The 15743-nt window shown below is 29.5% G+C and overlaps 1 protein-coding gene across 1 annotated transcript; it reads left to right on the top strand.

The window, feature by feature from the left end:
* On the top strand, nt 1–3188 carry LOC135950484 (CD109 antigen-like). The gene is made up of 5 exons (XM_065500023.1): nt 1–130; nt 188–275; nt 773–1856; nt 2118–2630; nt 2700–3188. Exons 3-5 carry the CDS (start codon nt 1047–1049, stop codon nt 3186–3188), a joined length of 1812 nt encoding a protein of 603 aa, XP_065356095.1. The 5' UTR covers nt 1–130; nt 188–275; nt 773–1046.
* Nucleotides 3189–15743: the final 12555 nt, after the last annotated feature.

Below are 15743 nucleotides of genomic sequence, written 5' to 3'. Positions count from 1 at the left end.
AGTCATATCATATTGCAAGAATTGAATAATGAAGTATCATATAGCCCTATTGCGGCTACGGTATATCCTGGGTTAATATCTGGTCTGTTGACCTTAACTAATGCTCATTATCCATTTGAAAATGTTCCTGGTAAGTATTTTTACTGTAGAATACTAAAATAGTTATTTTTATTGTGTTTGTGGACAGGTCCACCAATTCCCAGTCCAGGTCTTCCGCATTTATATCGATTTCGTCAAAAATTTCCGGAAACCTGGATATTTGATAATTTTTTAATGTAAGTATGCGATTATTTTATTTAAATTTCACGACATTGTAGATCGGCATGCGTTTCATTAAGATTTTTAATTATCAACTTCCATAGAATATCCATTAATTTACATTGACATGTATTACCCAGCAAAAACTTCACTTTTAATTTTAAATGTAACTAAAAAATAATACATTAAGAAATTCATTATTTTATAGCCGTATAAACATGAGGTCCAAGTTCAACTCACGGATTGGGGAACTTTTTTTATATTACGGAATTACTATTATATTTAATTACAATATAATTTAATGTTGACTTTAATTTGTGATAGTGGTTTAGTAAGTTAAGTTAAAATCGTTTACTTTTGGAATATCGTGAATAAAACTAAGTACTTTTTCTAGTAGAATAATAAGTAGTCTTTTCTGGGTAATAGACAGTTAACTTAAACTTTAAATGAAATGAAGTTAAAAACCAGTAGTTTTATCTTTGAATATTAAAACATAATTTTCTTCTCCTTCCAGCAATGAAACTGTCACCAAATTAACTCTTCCAATTCCCGACGTTATAACCACTTGGCGCATAACAGCATTTTCAAATCACGATGTCACCGGATTTGGTATAGTAAATGGACCCACAGATATCACCACCATACAATCGTTCTTCATATCACTAAATTTGCCATATTCAGTGAAACGTGGTGAAATTGTCTTAATACCCGTAACAATATTCAATTATCTCAATCAGACTGTAGACGCAGAACTGGTTTTATATAATAATGAGCAGGAGTTCTATTTCATGGAATCAACAATAAAAGGAGTGGAAAAATCAAATGAAGACCAAAAACAAACGAAACTCATTACTGTACCGGCAGATAAGGCCAAAACGGTTAAATTTCTCATATATCCCATACAAGCGGGTGAAATAAGTCTGAGATTTATAGCCTCAAGTTCTTTGTATTCAGATGCTGTTTTACAGAAACTTAAAGTTGAACCAGAAGGTGTACCCAAACAAAAAACTCAGGCTTTATATCTAAGTATTCCCCAAGGAGAGCAAATATCCTCATCGTTTAGCATCGAAGAGCCAGTAGATAGTGTTCCCGATTCTGAGTATATTACCTTTTCTGTGGGTGGTCATTATTTAGTGCCCACAGTGGAGAATTTCCATGATCTAATACAAATGCCCACTGGTTGTGGTGAGCAAAATATGGTGAATTTTGCTCCCAGTATCTTAATTTTACAATATCTTAAAGCAAATGGCAAGTTGTCCAAAGAGAAGGGTTTGGTGGAAAGTTTACGCTCCTCGATGGAAGTTGCCTACCAACAACAGTTGTCATTTCGTCATGAAAATGGTGGTTATAGCGTCTTTGGCATGGGAACCGATGAGGAGCCCAGTACTTGGCTGACCGCCTATGTGGTGCGTTACTTTATTAAAGCTTCTCAATTCTTAGAGATCGAGGCGAAAATAATTGAATCTGCTTTGGAGTATTTGGCTGGCCAGCAAAAATCAAATGGGGAGTTTAATTTCACGGGTTATTTATTAGATCAAAATCATAAAAATGAATATGGACTAACAGCATTTATACTGCTGGCATTTTTGGAGAATGAAGTAAGTAGTTCAAGGTTACTGGTATCTATATTAAGAAAGTAAAGAAAGCTAGTGATATTCGATGTTGTAATAAAGTTTGAAGTATAACAACCGAAAAATTGTGGATACAAGCAGGTTAAAGCTGGCTTTATAGGAATCATTTACTTCATATTAAAAAAAAATTAGTTATAATTAGGAATGTATTGGATGACGGAAGCAGTCAACACAAATTATTTAAAATATGTTTGGTTTTTTGATAAAGATTCCAATATTTTATTACAGAAATACGCCACCAAATATCAAACCACCCTGCAAAATGGAGTAGAATTTTTAAATTCTAATTTAGATAAAATCAACGATATTTACGCATTATCCTTGGCAGCAACTGTTATAAAACGTGCTAAGCATCCAAATTCCTCAACTCTTATAAATCAATTAAGATCGCAGTGTAAAGAAGAGAATGGCCTCATGTGGTGGTCAGGAAATGATCATAACTTGGCCAACGATATAGAAATTACAGCATACGCTGCAATGTCACTGCTGGACACTCCAGGAGACCATACTTCAATCCTAAAATGGCTGATAGAACAACGTAATGCTAATGGAGGCTTTACATCATCTTACGATACTGTAGTGGGCATGGAGGCTTTAGTGAAATTTTCGGAAATTTATAAAAATCTTAAAAATGTAGATTTAAAAATTTCCTATAGTGCCAAAGATCAGGAGGGCACTGAAGTGGCAACAGATGAATTATATGTGAACACGGATAATATTTTAGATTTGCAAAAACATGAGGTAAATAAATAGCACAAAATATTTTTCCTAATAAGTATAACAAATTCTATTAAATTTTTCCATTTTCAGTTACCTAAAACCACTCGCAAAATTACTTTCGAAATACAGGGCAATGGGGCCTCTTTGGTACAATTCAATCAACAATATAACATTATGAATGAGCAAGATTTTCAATATTTCAACATAAAACCCAAAACAATTTTTAAAAATGACGAAGAAATGAATTTGGAAGTTTGTTTCGCTTACAAAACCGATTCCGACACTCTCAATGAAGCTACCAACATGGTAATTATGGAAGCAAATATGCCCTCTGGTTTCACATCGGAAGCAGAAAATAGTATGTCTTTAAAAGCAAACAAACTTGTGCAGAGAATCGAATCAAAAAATTCTGAATCAACGATTGTTTTATATTTGGATAAATTGGAACCAAATATTAACCATTGCATAGAAATTCCAGCAGATAAAAAGAATGAAATATTAATGCCGAAACCAGCTGCCATTATAATGTACGATTATTACAATCTGAGTCGTTCAAATACGAAATTTTACAGTTTATAAATAAATAATTAAGTTTTAATTGGTTTTTTGTTTTTTTATATGGAAGCTTACTATGTACATATGTATATATGAATAAAAATTTAGTTCGTAAAGTAATTTTACTCAAACGAAATTCCCCTCAACTAGCGACATAAAAAATAAATAATTAACAGATATTGCTTCAAGACATTTTCAAAACTGTTTTGGGAGAATGGCCATAAATTGATAGGCGTAATGAATTTTCGATAAAATTATTGACTTTACGATAAATATAAGTGTATACAAGTTACAATTTAATTTAGGATTAGACAAACATTTTATAATTTTAAGCTGATTGAATAAGGAAGAAGCTATGTATTTGATGTGGTTATCCCAGCAAATTTTCCAGGAATTAAGTTGGTGGACAGCGGCATGAATACTTATTCTATCGAAAGCTCTTTCGAAGTCTAGCTATAAAACCGAAATATGTATGCGAAATGATAGGAAGTTTGATACTTGTTAGTCAATATTTTTTTGTTTATAAGAATCACCATAATATATTGGCTACTATTCTATACAGTATCTTTGAGATGCATGAGTTTAGGGAAATCGGTTATGAAGAAATTTATATACAGGATTTGGAAATACCAATGTTTGCACTTTTATGAGCTCTTATTTTCATAGTCTTATTTTTCTCGATTTTTATTTTAAATAATCTACAAAAACTCTTCTATTTAAAAATCTCAAAATAGATTTAATTTAAAAACGTTGGGACATTTTTTAATTTTAGAAAGTCTGGAATTTGAAGGGTGTTGGAAAACACCATAATCATATGTTTGTAGGGTTGCCAGATAACAAAAGTCAAATAACTGGACCATAAGAAAATGTACCTGTATTTTTAAAAAATAACGGGACAATTTAAAAATGCACTTATAGTTCAAAAAAGATAACATAAAAAATAAAGAAACTTTAAATTCAGTCCTACATACATATCGTCAAATAAAATGAAAAACAACGTATCATCAAAAAATTCGAAGTTGATTTTATTATTGATTACGATTTACTACATCATATTACATACACTTGGTCGCATAAGTTTGCGTACAAACTACTTTATATATTTTAACAGGCTATTTTAGTCGTAAGTAACATCGGTAATCATTTGAAATTGGTTTTTATGTATAGATAAACATTTGAAAATTACGATAGGTATTTTCTTTTTGCATTTGCAAAGTTTGGTAATAATTGACTGCTTAAAAACAATGGTATGCCAACTTTTCGTGAATACAAAAGTATGCGTACATAAAAATTAAAGGTAATTTGTAACTGTTTTTGTTATTGTGTGATACTACAATACTGCAGTTTTTGTTTCAAACTCATCATAAAAGTGATTTTTGAAATTTTTTTGTTTCAAATTGGAATAATTTCAAGAAATGGCAAACAGAAAATTAATTAATGTAGCTGAACGTAATATTATTATACATTTACGGAAACAAGGGAAAACTTTGCGCGAAATCGATCAAGTAGTTAAACGTACTCACTCCTCCATCCAGAGAGATATAAACAATTTTAAAAATACTGTAATTTTTGTCCCAAAGCCTCGTTTTGGTCGTCCACCAAAATTAACTGAACTCGAAAAAAGGGTTATAATTAGTGTTTATAAACCGGTTAACCGAAAAACCGGTTTTTCTTCGAAATCTCGGTTTTTTGCGAACCGGTTAATTTAAAATGTTGATTTTCGGTTAACCGGTTTATCCGGTTTTTATCACTCGGTTAACCGGTTTTTAAAATTTGGGACTAAAATGAATAAATCTCATTTTTTTGTGCATTTTTAATATTCATTGTATACACATTATTGGTCTGATTTGAAACCTAAACTGCTGATTTATAATACAAACCTCTTTAGATTAATATTTTTAAGAATTACAATGAATCTAAATAAGAGAACACGATGAGTTTACTTAAAAACTATTTCAGAATAAATAATAAATAATAGTGGAACTATTAAAAATTTTAATTAAATTTCGCATAATTCTATAAGTTTAGGCTAAAACTTACTAATGATTCATTAAAAACTTAGTGATGATTTTACCAAATGTTAAATTGAATTCGATGTACATAAATTCTTTCAATAATTTTGACTTCATTAGTGTGTTTTGTTCTTAAAATTTAAATTTATTAATCATTTCGTTAGCTTTTCAGAAATATTACAGGAGAGACAAAATTTAATTTGATTTGATTTTTTTGGTTGAAATTTAATGAATAAACCAATAATTAAAACATGTATTATATATTTAGTAACATAATTATACGCAATTCCATTTGACTGAGATAATAATTTTGAAATTTTTACAAAATAAAATGCACATAGCACTTTTGTATATTTATAGTTTTATAATATTAACCATTCCTGACTACTAAAAACTACAAATTTTAAAGCTTTATATACTTTATTGGACATTTTATGATTTTTACACATATATGACGGTTAACCGGTTTAACCGGTTTTTTCAATGTCGGTTAACCGAAAAACCGGTTTTTTAAAAAAGGCCAATTTTCGGTTAACCGACAAACCGGTTTTTTAAAAAGTCGGTTTTTTATAAACACTAGTTATAATGCAATCTGTGAAGAAAAACCCCAAATTTATTGTATCGAAAATGGCTGAAAACTTAAATTCACAATTTAATAAACATGTGTCCAAAGTCACTGTGCTCAGAATTTTGAAAAAGGCCAACTATAGAAGCCACGCAGCACGGAAAAAGCCGCCAGTTTTGATAGTTAATAGACAAAAACGAATTGCTTTTACTAAAGAACACATAAATATGCCTCCAGAGTTCTGGAAAAATGTTCTGTTCACGGATGAATGCAAGTACTGCATCATTGGCATAAAAAACCGTCAGTTTGTTTGGAGAAAACCTTGTACAGTGCTTAGTCCCAAAAATGTAATACTAGCAGTTAAGCATGGTGGTGGTACAGTGTTGGTACGGGGGTACATGACAAGTGAAGGCGTGGGGAATTTAGAATTTATTCCATCGACAATGGATCATAAGGTCTATTTAGACATTCTAATGAAAAATCTTACCGAAAGTGTTAGCAAATTGGGCATTGAAGATGATTATATATTCCTGCAAGACACTGACCCAAAGCATACTACACACAACACAAGGCTTTGGTAGTTGTTTAATAAAACAAAAACAATTGGAAACTTCTCCGCAGTCAAAAGACCTAAATCCTATAGAACATTTATGGGATTTGCGGGAGTGAAAAATACGAAACCATGTAATAACATTAAAGGAAATGCTTCAAACAGTATTAACTGAGGAATGGAGAAATATTAGTTCCAAATACACCGAAAAACTGGTTTCATCAATGACAAAACGCCTTCCTGATGTCCTTGGTCGTCGGGGTTTTCCAACTAATTATTAAAATACAATTTAATTTATAAAAATCAGTAATATTTTAATTTTTTTTTTATGTACGCAAACTTTTGCTACATGCGGAATTGAATTTTTTTATGAATTGAATTCTTATAAGTTTTGTTGATTCTTAAATATGCATTTTACAATGCAGTTGTGTTCTTAAATATTTAACAGTTTTATATAAAAAATTTCAAATGAGTAGCGTTTATTTTTATATCCAAAATTAGAGTTTACTTTTAATTTTCGTTCTTGTACGCAAACTTATGCGGACAAGTGTATGTGTAAACAATTTTAAACGTTTACTTTCAAAAATAACCAAAATTGAAACTGCGAATCATCAAGTGCATGATTAAACAAAATAACGTTAACGCTATGAGTTTCCTTATATTTTTTAATAAATTTGTTGCAATAGAATTTTTTTTAGACAATCTTTATGAAAATTGAATAAGTACATTTTTTTAATTTAAATAAGTATCTTTAAAAACTCCTTTTTTATTTAAGATTTTATTATTTCATACAAATTTATATTGATGATACGTTATTTTGGTTTTAGAAAATATTAATTCAAAATAACAAATTTTAAAATTTTGTTTCAATATCACAAACGGGAGAATCCATATCAAAACGGACAGAAAACTGCTATTTTTGAATTTGACGATTTTAATCAAAATTACTACACATATTACGGTTCCAAATGGTTCCTCAAATCAAACATCGGAAACCATTTCCACTTCAAATATATCGCGATTTGAAAAATTTGTTAAAATTGTCTAAAATAATATACGCACAATTGCCCATTGAAACTACCCAAAGTCCAACATAATTTTTAATTCCATTTTAAATGCAAAGATATTGCTCTTAAAATTGTATATATAAAATAGTTTATTTCCAAAAGGTTAAAGATCAATTTTCGGAGTATTGTAAAAAATATCAATGATCGCAGCGTTAAGAATTCAAAAAGAGAACATGGAACATCTTGCGGCAATAGCAACATGTCGTCAATTATATTTGATATTTCTAAAATTTTGGAAGCTTTGATAAGTTATCCCACGATAAAAGGGATTGTTTTAAATTTAAAAATTAAATTTAGTTGTAAAGTGGTTCGTCTCCGAAATCATATCATTGCTCTAAGTACGTAATATCATTTTTTAAAAATTGATTTGCTTCTAATTGTAAAGGTTTTGTTTCGAGAGATGAAATCTTTTTTAAACTAGTTACAACTTTGCTGCCATACTTTAACCGATTTTTAAGGCAATTCAAAAGATTACTTACTGTACAGTTTCTATGGCTAAATTCAAGCATTATTATACATAAAATACAAATATACCTCTGACAAACCTTCATCCATATATTCTTCATCTTCATTATAACAAATTCCCATGTGACTTTTCGACAAGCGTTTTGAAGAGGTATTTTTACCACTTTACTGCTGACCAAGGATATACATATTAATCGGTATGTTGCTCGCTAGGTACTAATCACTGTAAGGAAAAAATACAACTGACTATACATTTGCAATCACAATTGTATAACTGTACACATTTTTCCTGTACGAAATATAAATAAATAACAATTTTTTTTTGCAAAATGAAAGAAATTATTATTTAATTGGACAAATTTTGTTTTAGCTGGAAACTGGACAAGATACAAAAAACTGGACAATCCAGGCCATTCCAGGCCGTCTGGCAACAATATATGGGTGCGTCAGTTGGATGATAGAACAGTTAAGAAGAACTTTCCTTTTAAAAAAATAATCTCTGATGTTTCTTTTTATGAAAAGATTAATTTTGTTTACACATTTCATAATATATTCATTAGAGTTGATGGTCAAATCAAATTCCATAAAAGTCACATCTTATCAATAATAGGTAAGTTTACTTCCAAAAAAAGTCCACTTCTCTGCCTTTCACTGCCACTTTTTGTAAAATATAACAAATTGTTCCCGATGAAAATGAAAAAAATATGGAAAAACTTGCAAATATTTTTTCAAGTTAGTTCTTATTTTGTTAACATTTTGAAATAACTAAAAGCCAGATTTTCAAAAGGGGTTTTAAAGTATTAAAGCAAAACATAACGTAATTCAAAATAAGTCCTAAAACACTAATAGCTCATTTACTTTTCTTCAGCCAGTGTCAAATTTTTGTTGCAATTTCATTCCGAATACGTTATTTTGACGACAATGAATTAATACAAAGAATCGAATCGAGAATTTCGGACTCCACCATCATGTTGTTATTCATCATGTTTATAAACATCTTCATCAGTTCATCTGCTTATCAACAATGTTGATAGCATGCGGTTCATTAGCATTGTTTTTAAGTATGGCAACACTAAATGTTTAAGCTGTTAACATTAACATCGAAAGCTCTAGAATTCGAATATACTAGTTTTGAACGTTAAGAACAATCTAGGCTACTCAGATGCAGATGACATTGTGTATAAATAGTGACCATCCACTACTGCGGTCTAATTTAAAGCATCGTTAAGTAAAGACATCAACTGCATTGCCAGTGTATACTTGTACATTATAAAGTATGTGTATAAAAACACTGAGTGACAATTTAATTCTGTTGTTGTACATTTTACAATTTTATTGTAACAAATTTGCAATCAAAAGTATCCGGTTTATTTAAAGGAAATAAACCTTAGTTTTAAAAGGTAAAAAAGTAATAATATTGTATTTTGATAATTTGCTAACAAATGTCAAAAATTGTTTAAGTTTAGCAGATCAAATAAGTGATGTAATTAAACCAAAACCGGCTACTATAATTGTTTATGATTATAATTTATAATTTTACCGAATTTTATACTGTACAAAAATAAATTTTAAACTTTTTTGTTTTATTTTTGTTGAATAATCTTGTTTTTAGTACGTTGCAGTTGTTTGAGTATTTAGCATAGAGAAGAGGTCTTATAAACTTGTTCTTTTATTTTTTTAATATTTATAAAAGGTTACTACTGTTCCTAGGCATGTATTTCTGATTGAAAAATATACGGTTTAGTTTTTGAAAACTATGTTATAACAACAAAGAATATTTGTTGAAAATGGTACTCTCCAGATGTATATAGCTAGATCGTCTCTGAATTTGATGACATTTCAGAATATATGTATATTAGGGTGTGTCGATTTTTTTCACGAAAAATCGTATAGCAGAAACGTATTCTACGTAAAACTCCAAGAAATTTTCCCCAAGAAAGCATAGGTCTAAAATCAGATCCTATCTTGCGCATTTCGTCTTTTATCCAATGATATTTCAGTGTACATATTTTTTTTAATAGTTTTTTTATTGGATAAAATACGAAATGCGCAAGATAGGATTTGATTTTACACCTATGGATTCTTGAGGAAACTTTCTTAGAATTTTCAGTAGATTTCGTTTCTGCTATACGATTTTTTACTTTTTTATCATCCATACAATTCGACCCGGCCTAATGTACATATGTATATACTTTTGCGGGTCTACTACCAATATTTGATCAGCAACATTAATGTATTCTCCTCTTGTTGGTTGTGTTTATACAAATTCAGAATACATTCTATTACTTAATGAATAGAAAAATAAAAGTTGTGAATATTTGGTGATCATTTGATATCTGAGTTCATTCGCATCTTTGTGAAGAACAGTATCAATATTGGTCGCTAACATAGATATTCAGTTCAAATCTCAACCAATTAAACGTTATGACTTACATTGTATTCACATATTGAGTTTTTTCGTGATTTTAAGTCATGATTTTATGAGCTTGTTGATAAAGAGAATTGCGAAAATATCATGACTGAAGCGACAGCGTGTGAATACCGTGTTAGAGTTTGCATATCTCTAATTGCCCTTATGCAAACGTTAGGCATGCAGTAATCATTCTTGGAATCCAGTTCTTAATAACAGCTATACTTTTCAGAATGATTGCAGAAATAGCTATCTAAACTATATGGGACACATTTTGCTAAGAATAATAGGTAATAAGTTAGATGGATGAGAAAAAACACATGTTTGGCCAATATGTCAAATTTTTACCCCCTGTAACTCAGATAGTGTCTGTATTATTATCCAATAGGACTAACCTTGGTGCAAATTTCATCCCGATCGGAAGGCATCGATTTCAAAAGTGGTTTCACTTGACATGAAATCCCCATATATGTATTAGAGTGTCCCTTAGAATTAAATTTTTTGAAATGTTGAAACGGTACCCGCTGAAAACTTTCGTAATGACCTAAAATATCACCAAACAATTTTTAGCTTGTTCTAAGAAGGGCAACCCGTGCCGACTTTCGATTTAGTTTTGAGGTACATTTACAAGGGGAAAAAATTTTTTTTTTAGTTTTTGTACAAATGTTGCACTTACGTAATTACTTTTGCAATTTAATTTAAAAGAATCAAAATTTGTGCAGAATTGTTGTTCTAATGAGATCTAAAAGACAAAAATTGGTTAAAATATTTTAAAGTTATTAAAAAATCGCCAGGCCACTAGAACATGAAATGTAGGAACAAAATTAACATATTTTGAGAAATATTAAAACAAAAGTTTATTCTTACTTAAAATATATTCATATTTACATGTATATTAAGGTATTCGAATTATTCGATTTTTATCTTGTTCGAATAAAACGAATAACTCGATTAAGATTATTCGAATAATTTATTTTTTTTTTAAAGTAAAGAACGAAGTTTTGATGTCGATTTTTTAATATTTTATTGTTAAAGAAAAACAAAAAAAAAATAACGTTAAATAAAGTTAACAATTCAAGTATTGATAATGTTAAAAAGCATTCGAAAACAAAGTCCGTCATTAAATTTTCAACAGAAATATTCTGATCAGATTTGAGATAGTTGGACATGATCCTGAATTCAAATACAATATAAACGTATTAGAACTCTTTTATGTCGTTCATTAATTCCGGTTTTAAATTGAGTAACTAATTCTTTAGTAAATTAATTATTCACTATTTCTAAATTATTTATAACAAATTGTATTATACATCAAGCTCTATCAACGTTGCCGAATCTTTGCTTAATAAAGTGATCTTGGGGAATTACACAATAAAGGGTATCTGTCCAAAGTTTGATATCGTCAGTGAATGTGGCAAATTTGAAGTCAGGCAGTGCATGATTGACGTATTTACAAATACGCAAATAGTTTATTACCATGTTCAACGATGTTCAAAATCATGTATAAGACGAACTCCATGCTTTTATTGCAACAAAACGTTAGTTTGCAATATTTGTGTTTATCATTCGATTTATTAAATATTTTGCAACACTTTCGTGCGCGGTTAATAACATCACTTATATACATATATTTTAAGATCATGGCCTTCATCTATTTCAATGTAATCATTATAAATGTCATCCTCAATATCACTTTCGACGACCTTTTCAAAATCACATTCTCTATCACATTCAACTCCACTTTAATCTAAGTTAATATTTTGATTATTAATTGCGATTCTTCTAATATGTTGCCAGCTAAATAATAAATATTTTATTCCGTAACTTTTATTTTCATTGGTTAAAGTCCTAAGTTAAAAAGATTTGTTTTTAGATTTCTAACTTCTTGCAGTAATATTTATACATTTATAGAAGGAGCTATTGGAACACTCATCTACAGTGATCGAAAGTCCCTTTGTCTTCAGTTATTTGTCGAATACCAGAAACAATACAATTTTTGTGAGTCATTATTACTTATTTAAATTTGAAATTATGAAAAATTTAATAAATTTAAATATATTTGAACATTTATTCGTTTTATTCGATTATTCTACATAAAATTGTTCGAATTATTCGTTATTCGAAAATGGCCATTTTTAAATTGTTCGAATAATTATTCGTAAGAAATTATTCGATTAATCGAACGATCATTAGTCGAGCGAATACCCTAATGTATATGTGTTTTTATCTTCATTGGATACAGTTAACCAATTCGCAGGTATAACCAAACAAAATATTTTTTTAACGGCAGTTTCAAAACTCCAATTTCAAATTTTTAAAAATTTTGTTAAACAAATTTCAAAAGTTTTTTGTCATCATATGGGGATTTATTTACAACATAATAGGGAATAAAAATGTGAAAAAAGTATGTCAATACCTCCTACAGTTTTTCCGTACCTGCGATATAAATTTTGCGATTTTCGAGAAAAACTAATTTTTTGGCCATATTTTGGCGAATGAGATGAGTTTCCTTACTGTTATGATTTTTAAGTAAAACCAATTCAGAATATTATAGTCCAGGTCAATTTAAATATAGTCTAAAAGTCTTACTAAAATCGGAAAACGTTAACCCTTAAATCGTGAAGGTGAAGGTCAAAAGTAAAATTTTTCAATATTTTTATATATATTTTTGGGCCGATTTTGATGAAATTTAAGAAAAATATATAATGAGGTCTAGTATTTACAATAACAGCACAAAAATGGAAATTAACCCTTAAGAGTACTTACACCAATATGGTAGTGTAGGGTATAATTACAATCAATTACACTATGCAACAAATGAAGACTTTTGGAAAAACACAAGATCATTATAGTATAGGTTCGACTCTACTACCAAAGGGTAGTAAAACCCTATACTCAGTTTGTCCATTTTGGTGACCGATTTTTTTTTATGGGCCCCCAAAGTTTCTGAAAATCAGTGGGCCCTCTAAAAAAGGTGTCATCAGTTTTGGGTTAACAGCTAATTCAGACTTTGTGTTACGGCTTAACTTTATATGCCAATAATATAGCTAAGAGTCCGCCAAATAAATTTTGTTAAAATCTGTTTCCAAAAAATAGCTTTTTCGTGCACTTTTGTTGAAAAAATATAGGAAGAAAAATTTTTTTTTTACTTTTTTTAGAATAACTTCCAGGGACTATTAATTTTTCAATAACAATATTTTGCAAAGTTGTAGCTCTGGTAAATCTGAATAACTCTTGTGAACATATCAATGCAATCCGAACATATCTAGGCATTCTAAATAGCTGTCAAAAATCACTTTGTAGCTTAAAAATTTTAGTTTTTTACTATTTTTCGACTCTAAAACTAAAATTTTTTGTTAAAAATGTATGCTCGAGTGTATACTTCTCTATTGTGCTGGAATAACGAAGAATGGGTAAATCATTATCGGTATAATTCGGGCGCATCACTTTATCCAATCTTGATCACGCAAGACCGGCTTGATACAAGATATGAAAAAACATTAAACATTTTTAAAGTGGGCATGGTTTGTGGAGCTTCTGAAGAGTAATTATATGCTTTTTATATAAGTTTTTGATATCGGTGGAAACCTTGTGACTTGGAGATTGACATTTTAGTGAAATGAATTAAGTTTGAGTTTTTTCGGACGTATTTTACCTTAAAAACTAACTATATTATAAAATAGTGATTTTCCATCAAGAAAAATAAAAACATTGAATTAATGTAAAATTTGAACAGTTACAGACATCACAATAAAATTTGGAAGTAATGTAGATCTAAATGATCTTAAGTCAATGGCATCACTACTGTTGCCATTCTTTGTTTTCAAACATCGAAATTACCAAAACGGGGAAATGTGTTCCAAAAACTGAGTTTTTTTTAAAAATAGCCCACTTTGACGTTATTTACAGTAAGATAGTAAAAACGTTTTGTAAGTATATAAACAATATATATGGCTATACAAATATGACGAGCTTTTGAGGATCGGTGCTATGCGTTTTTAGAATTTTTTACTCAAACCTAAAATTTTGTTTCAAAATTTGCCAAGTTTGGATAGGGCTGGGGGGCACAATGTCCGCTTAAGTTAGTCAAATTTTACTTTATACGTTTTTGCATTAAGTTCTCTTTCCAGATCATAAAAAAATGTGTATAGCCACGAAGAAAATTAGTTTTTTATAAAAGAAAAAATATGGGGACTTTTTTGGGAAAAAACTTAAAAAACACACGCCTACAAAGTTGAAATATATAAAAAGATGCTTCAACTTTGGATGCGTGTAACTTTTTATAGGGACGAAATAATTGTTATCAGGTTGATTTTATTTTCTTTAGAATTTTATCGCAAATATACGTCGTATATAAAAAACAAATTTCGACCTTTCGTAGGCCCATCATATATAAAATACAAAAAAAAAGATCGAGCAAAATTTAAAAAAAAAATTAAACTTAAATATCTCTTGAACTAAAAGAGATACCTACAGCTAAAAGCATATTTTTGTAGATCTTCTCAAGGACTATCTACATTTTAAATTTCAGCTCATTCAGATCATAAATGGCTTTTTGGCGATTTTTTTTTAAATGTGTGACATTGAGGGTCCACTCACTGATCCCCATTCCGAACACCTCAGCCGAGAAAATAATACAGCACAACATAGAAGTGTGGACTTGATCATACTATTTTAATAAAAAATCTTTGTTTTAGCGTAAAAAAATAGTAAAAACGAAAATTGTTAAGGTACAAAGTGATCTTTATGTGCTATTTAGAGTGACTAGACACGTTCAGAATGCATTGATATGTTCTCAAGTGTTGTTCAACTTTACCGTAGCTACAACTTTCCTAAATAGTGTTAATGAAAAATTAGGAGAACCTGGAAGTAATTCTAAAAAAAGTAAAAAAAAAAAATTTTTTTCCTATATTTTTTCAACAAAAGTGCACGAAAAAGCTATTTTTTGGAAGAAAATTGTAACAAAATTTATTTGGCGGAATCTTAGTTATATTATTGCCATATAAAGTTAAGCCGTATCACAAAGTCTGAATTAGCTGTTAACCAAAAACTGATGACACCTTTTTTAGAGGCCCAATTGATTTTCAGAAACTTTGTGGGCCCATAAAAAAAAAAACGGTCACCAAAATGGACAAACTGAGTATAGGGTTTTACTACCCTTTGGTAGTAGAGTCGAACCTATATAGTCATGATCGTGTGTTTTTTTCACTGTTGCACTGTGTTACCAGTCGCCTGAATATTATTGTATTTCAATTAAACATGTTTTAAAAATTATATTTCAATTAAATACATATATACCCAATAAAACGGTCAGATCATTGAAAGTACTTAGAGAAATCCAGGTGTGTAAAGCCAGTTCATGTATCTACAAATATATAGTGATTTGAAACAACAGCATTGTTAGAATTTATTTTCTAAATTCAGTTATTAATTCTAAATGAGAACAAGCTGTTGTGTGAAAAGGCTAAGTAAATTAAGATTAGTGTGTGGAACAATTAAGGATTTTCAAT

This window comes from Calliphora vicina, chromosome 2, assembly GCF_958450345.1.
Source record: "Calliphora vicina chromosome 2, idCalVici1.1, whole genome shotgun sequence".
Taxonomy (NCBI): domain Eukaryota; kingdom Metazoa; phylum Arthropoda; class Insecta; order Diptera; family Calliphoridae; genus Calliphora; species Calliphora vicina.
Note: the sequence above shows the minus strand (reverse complement) of the source record. Positions and strands in the feature narration are given on the sequence as shown.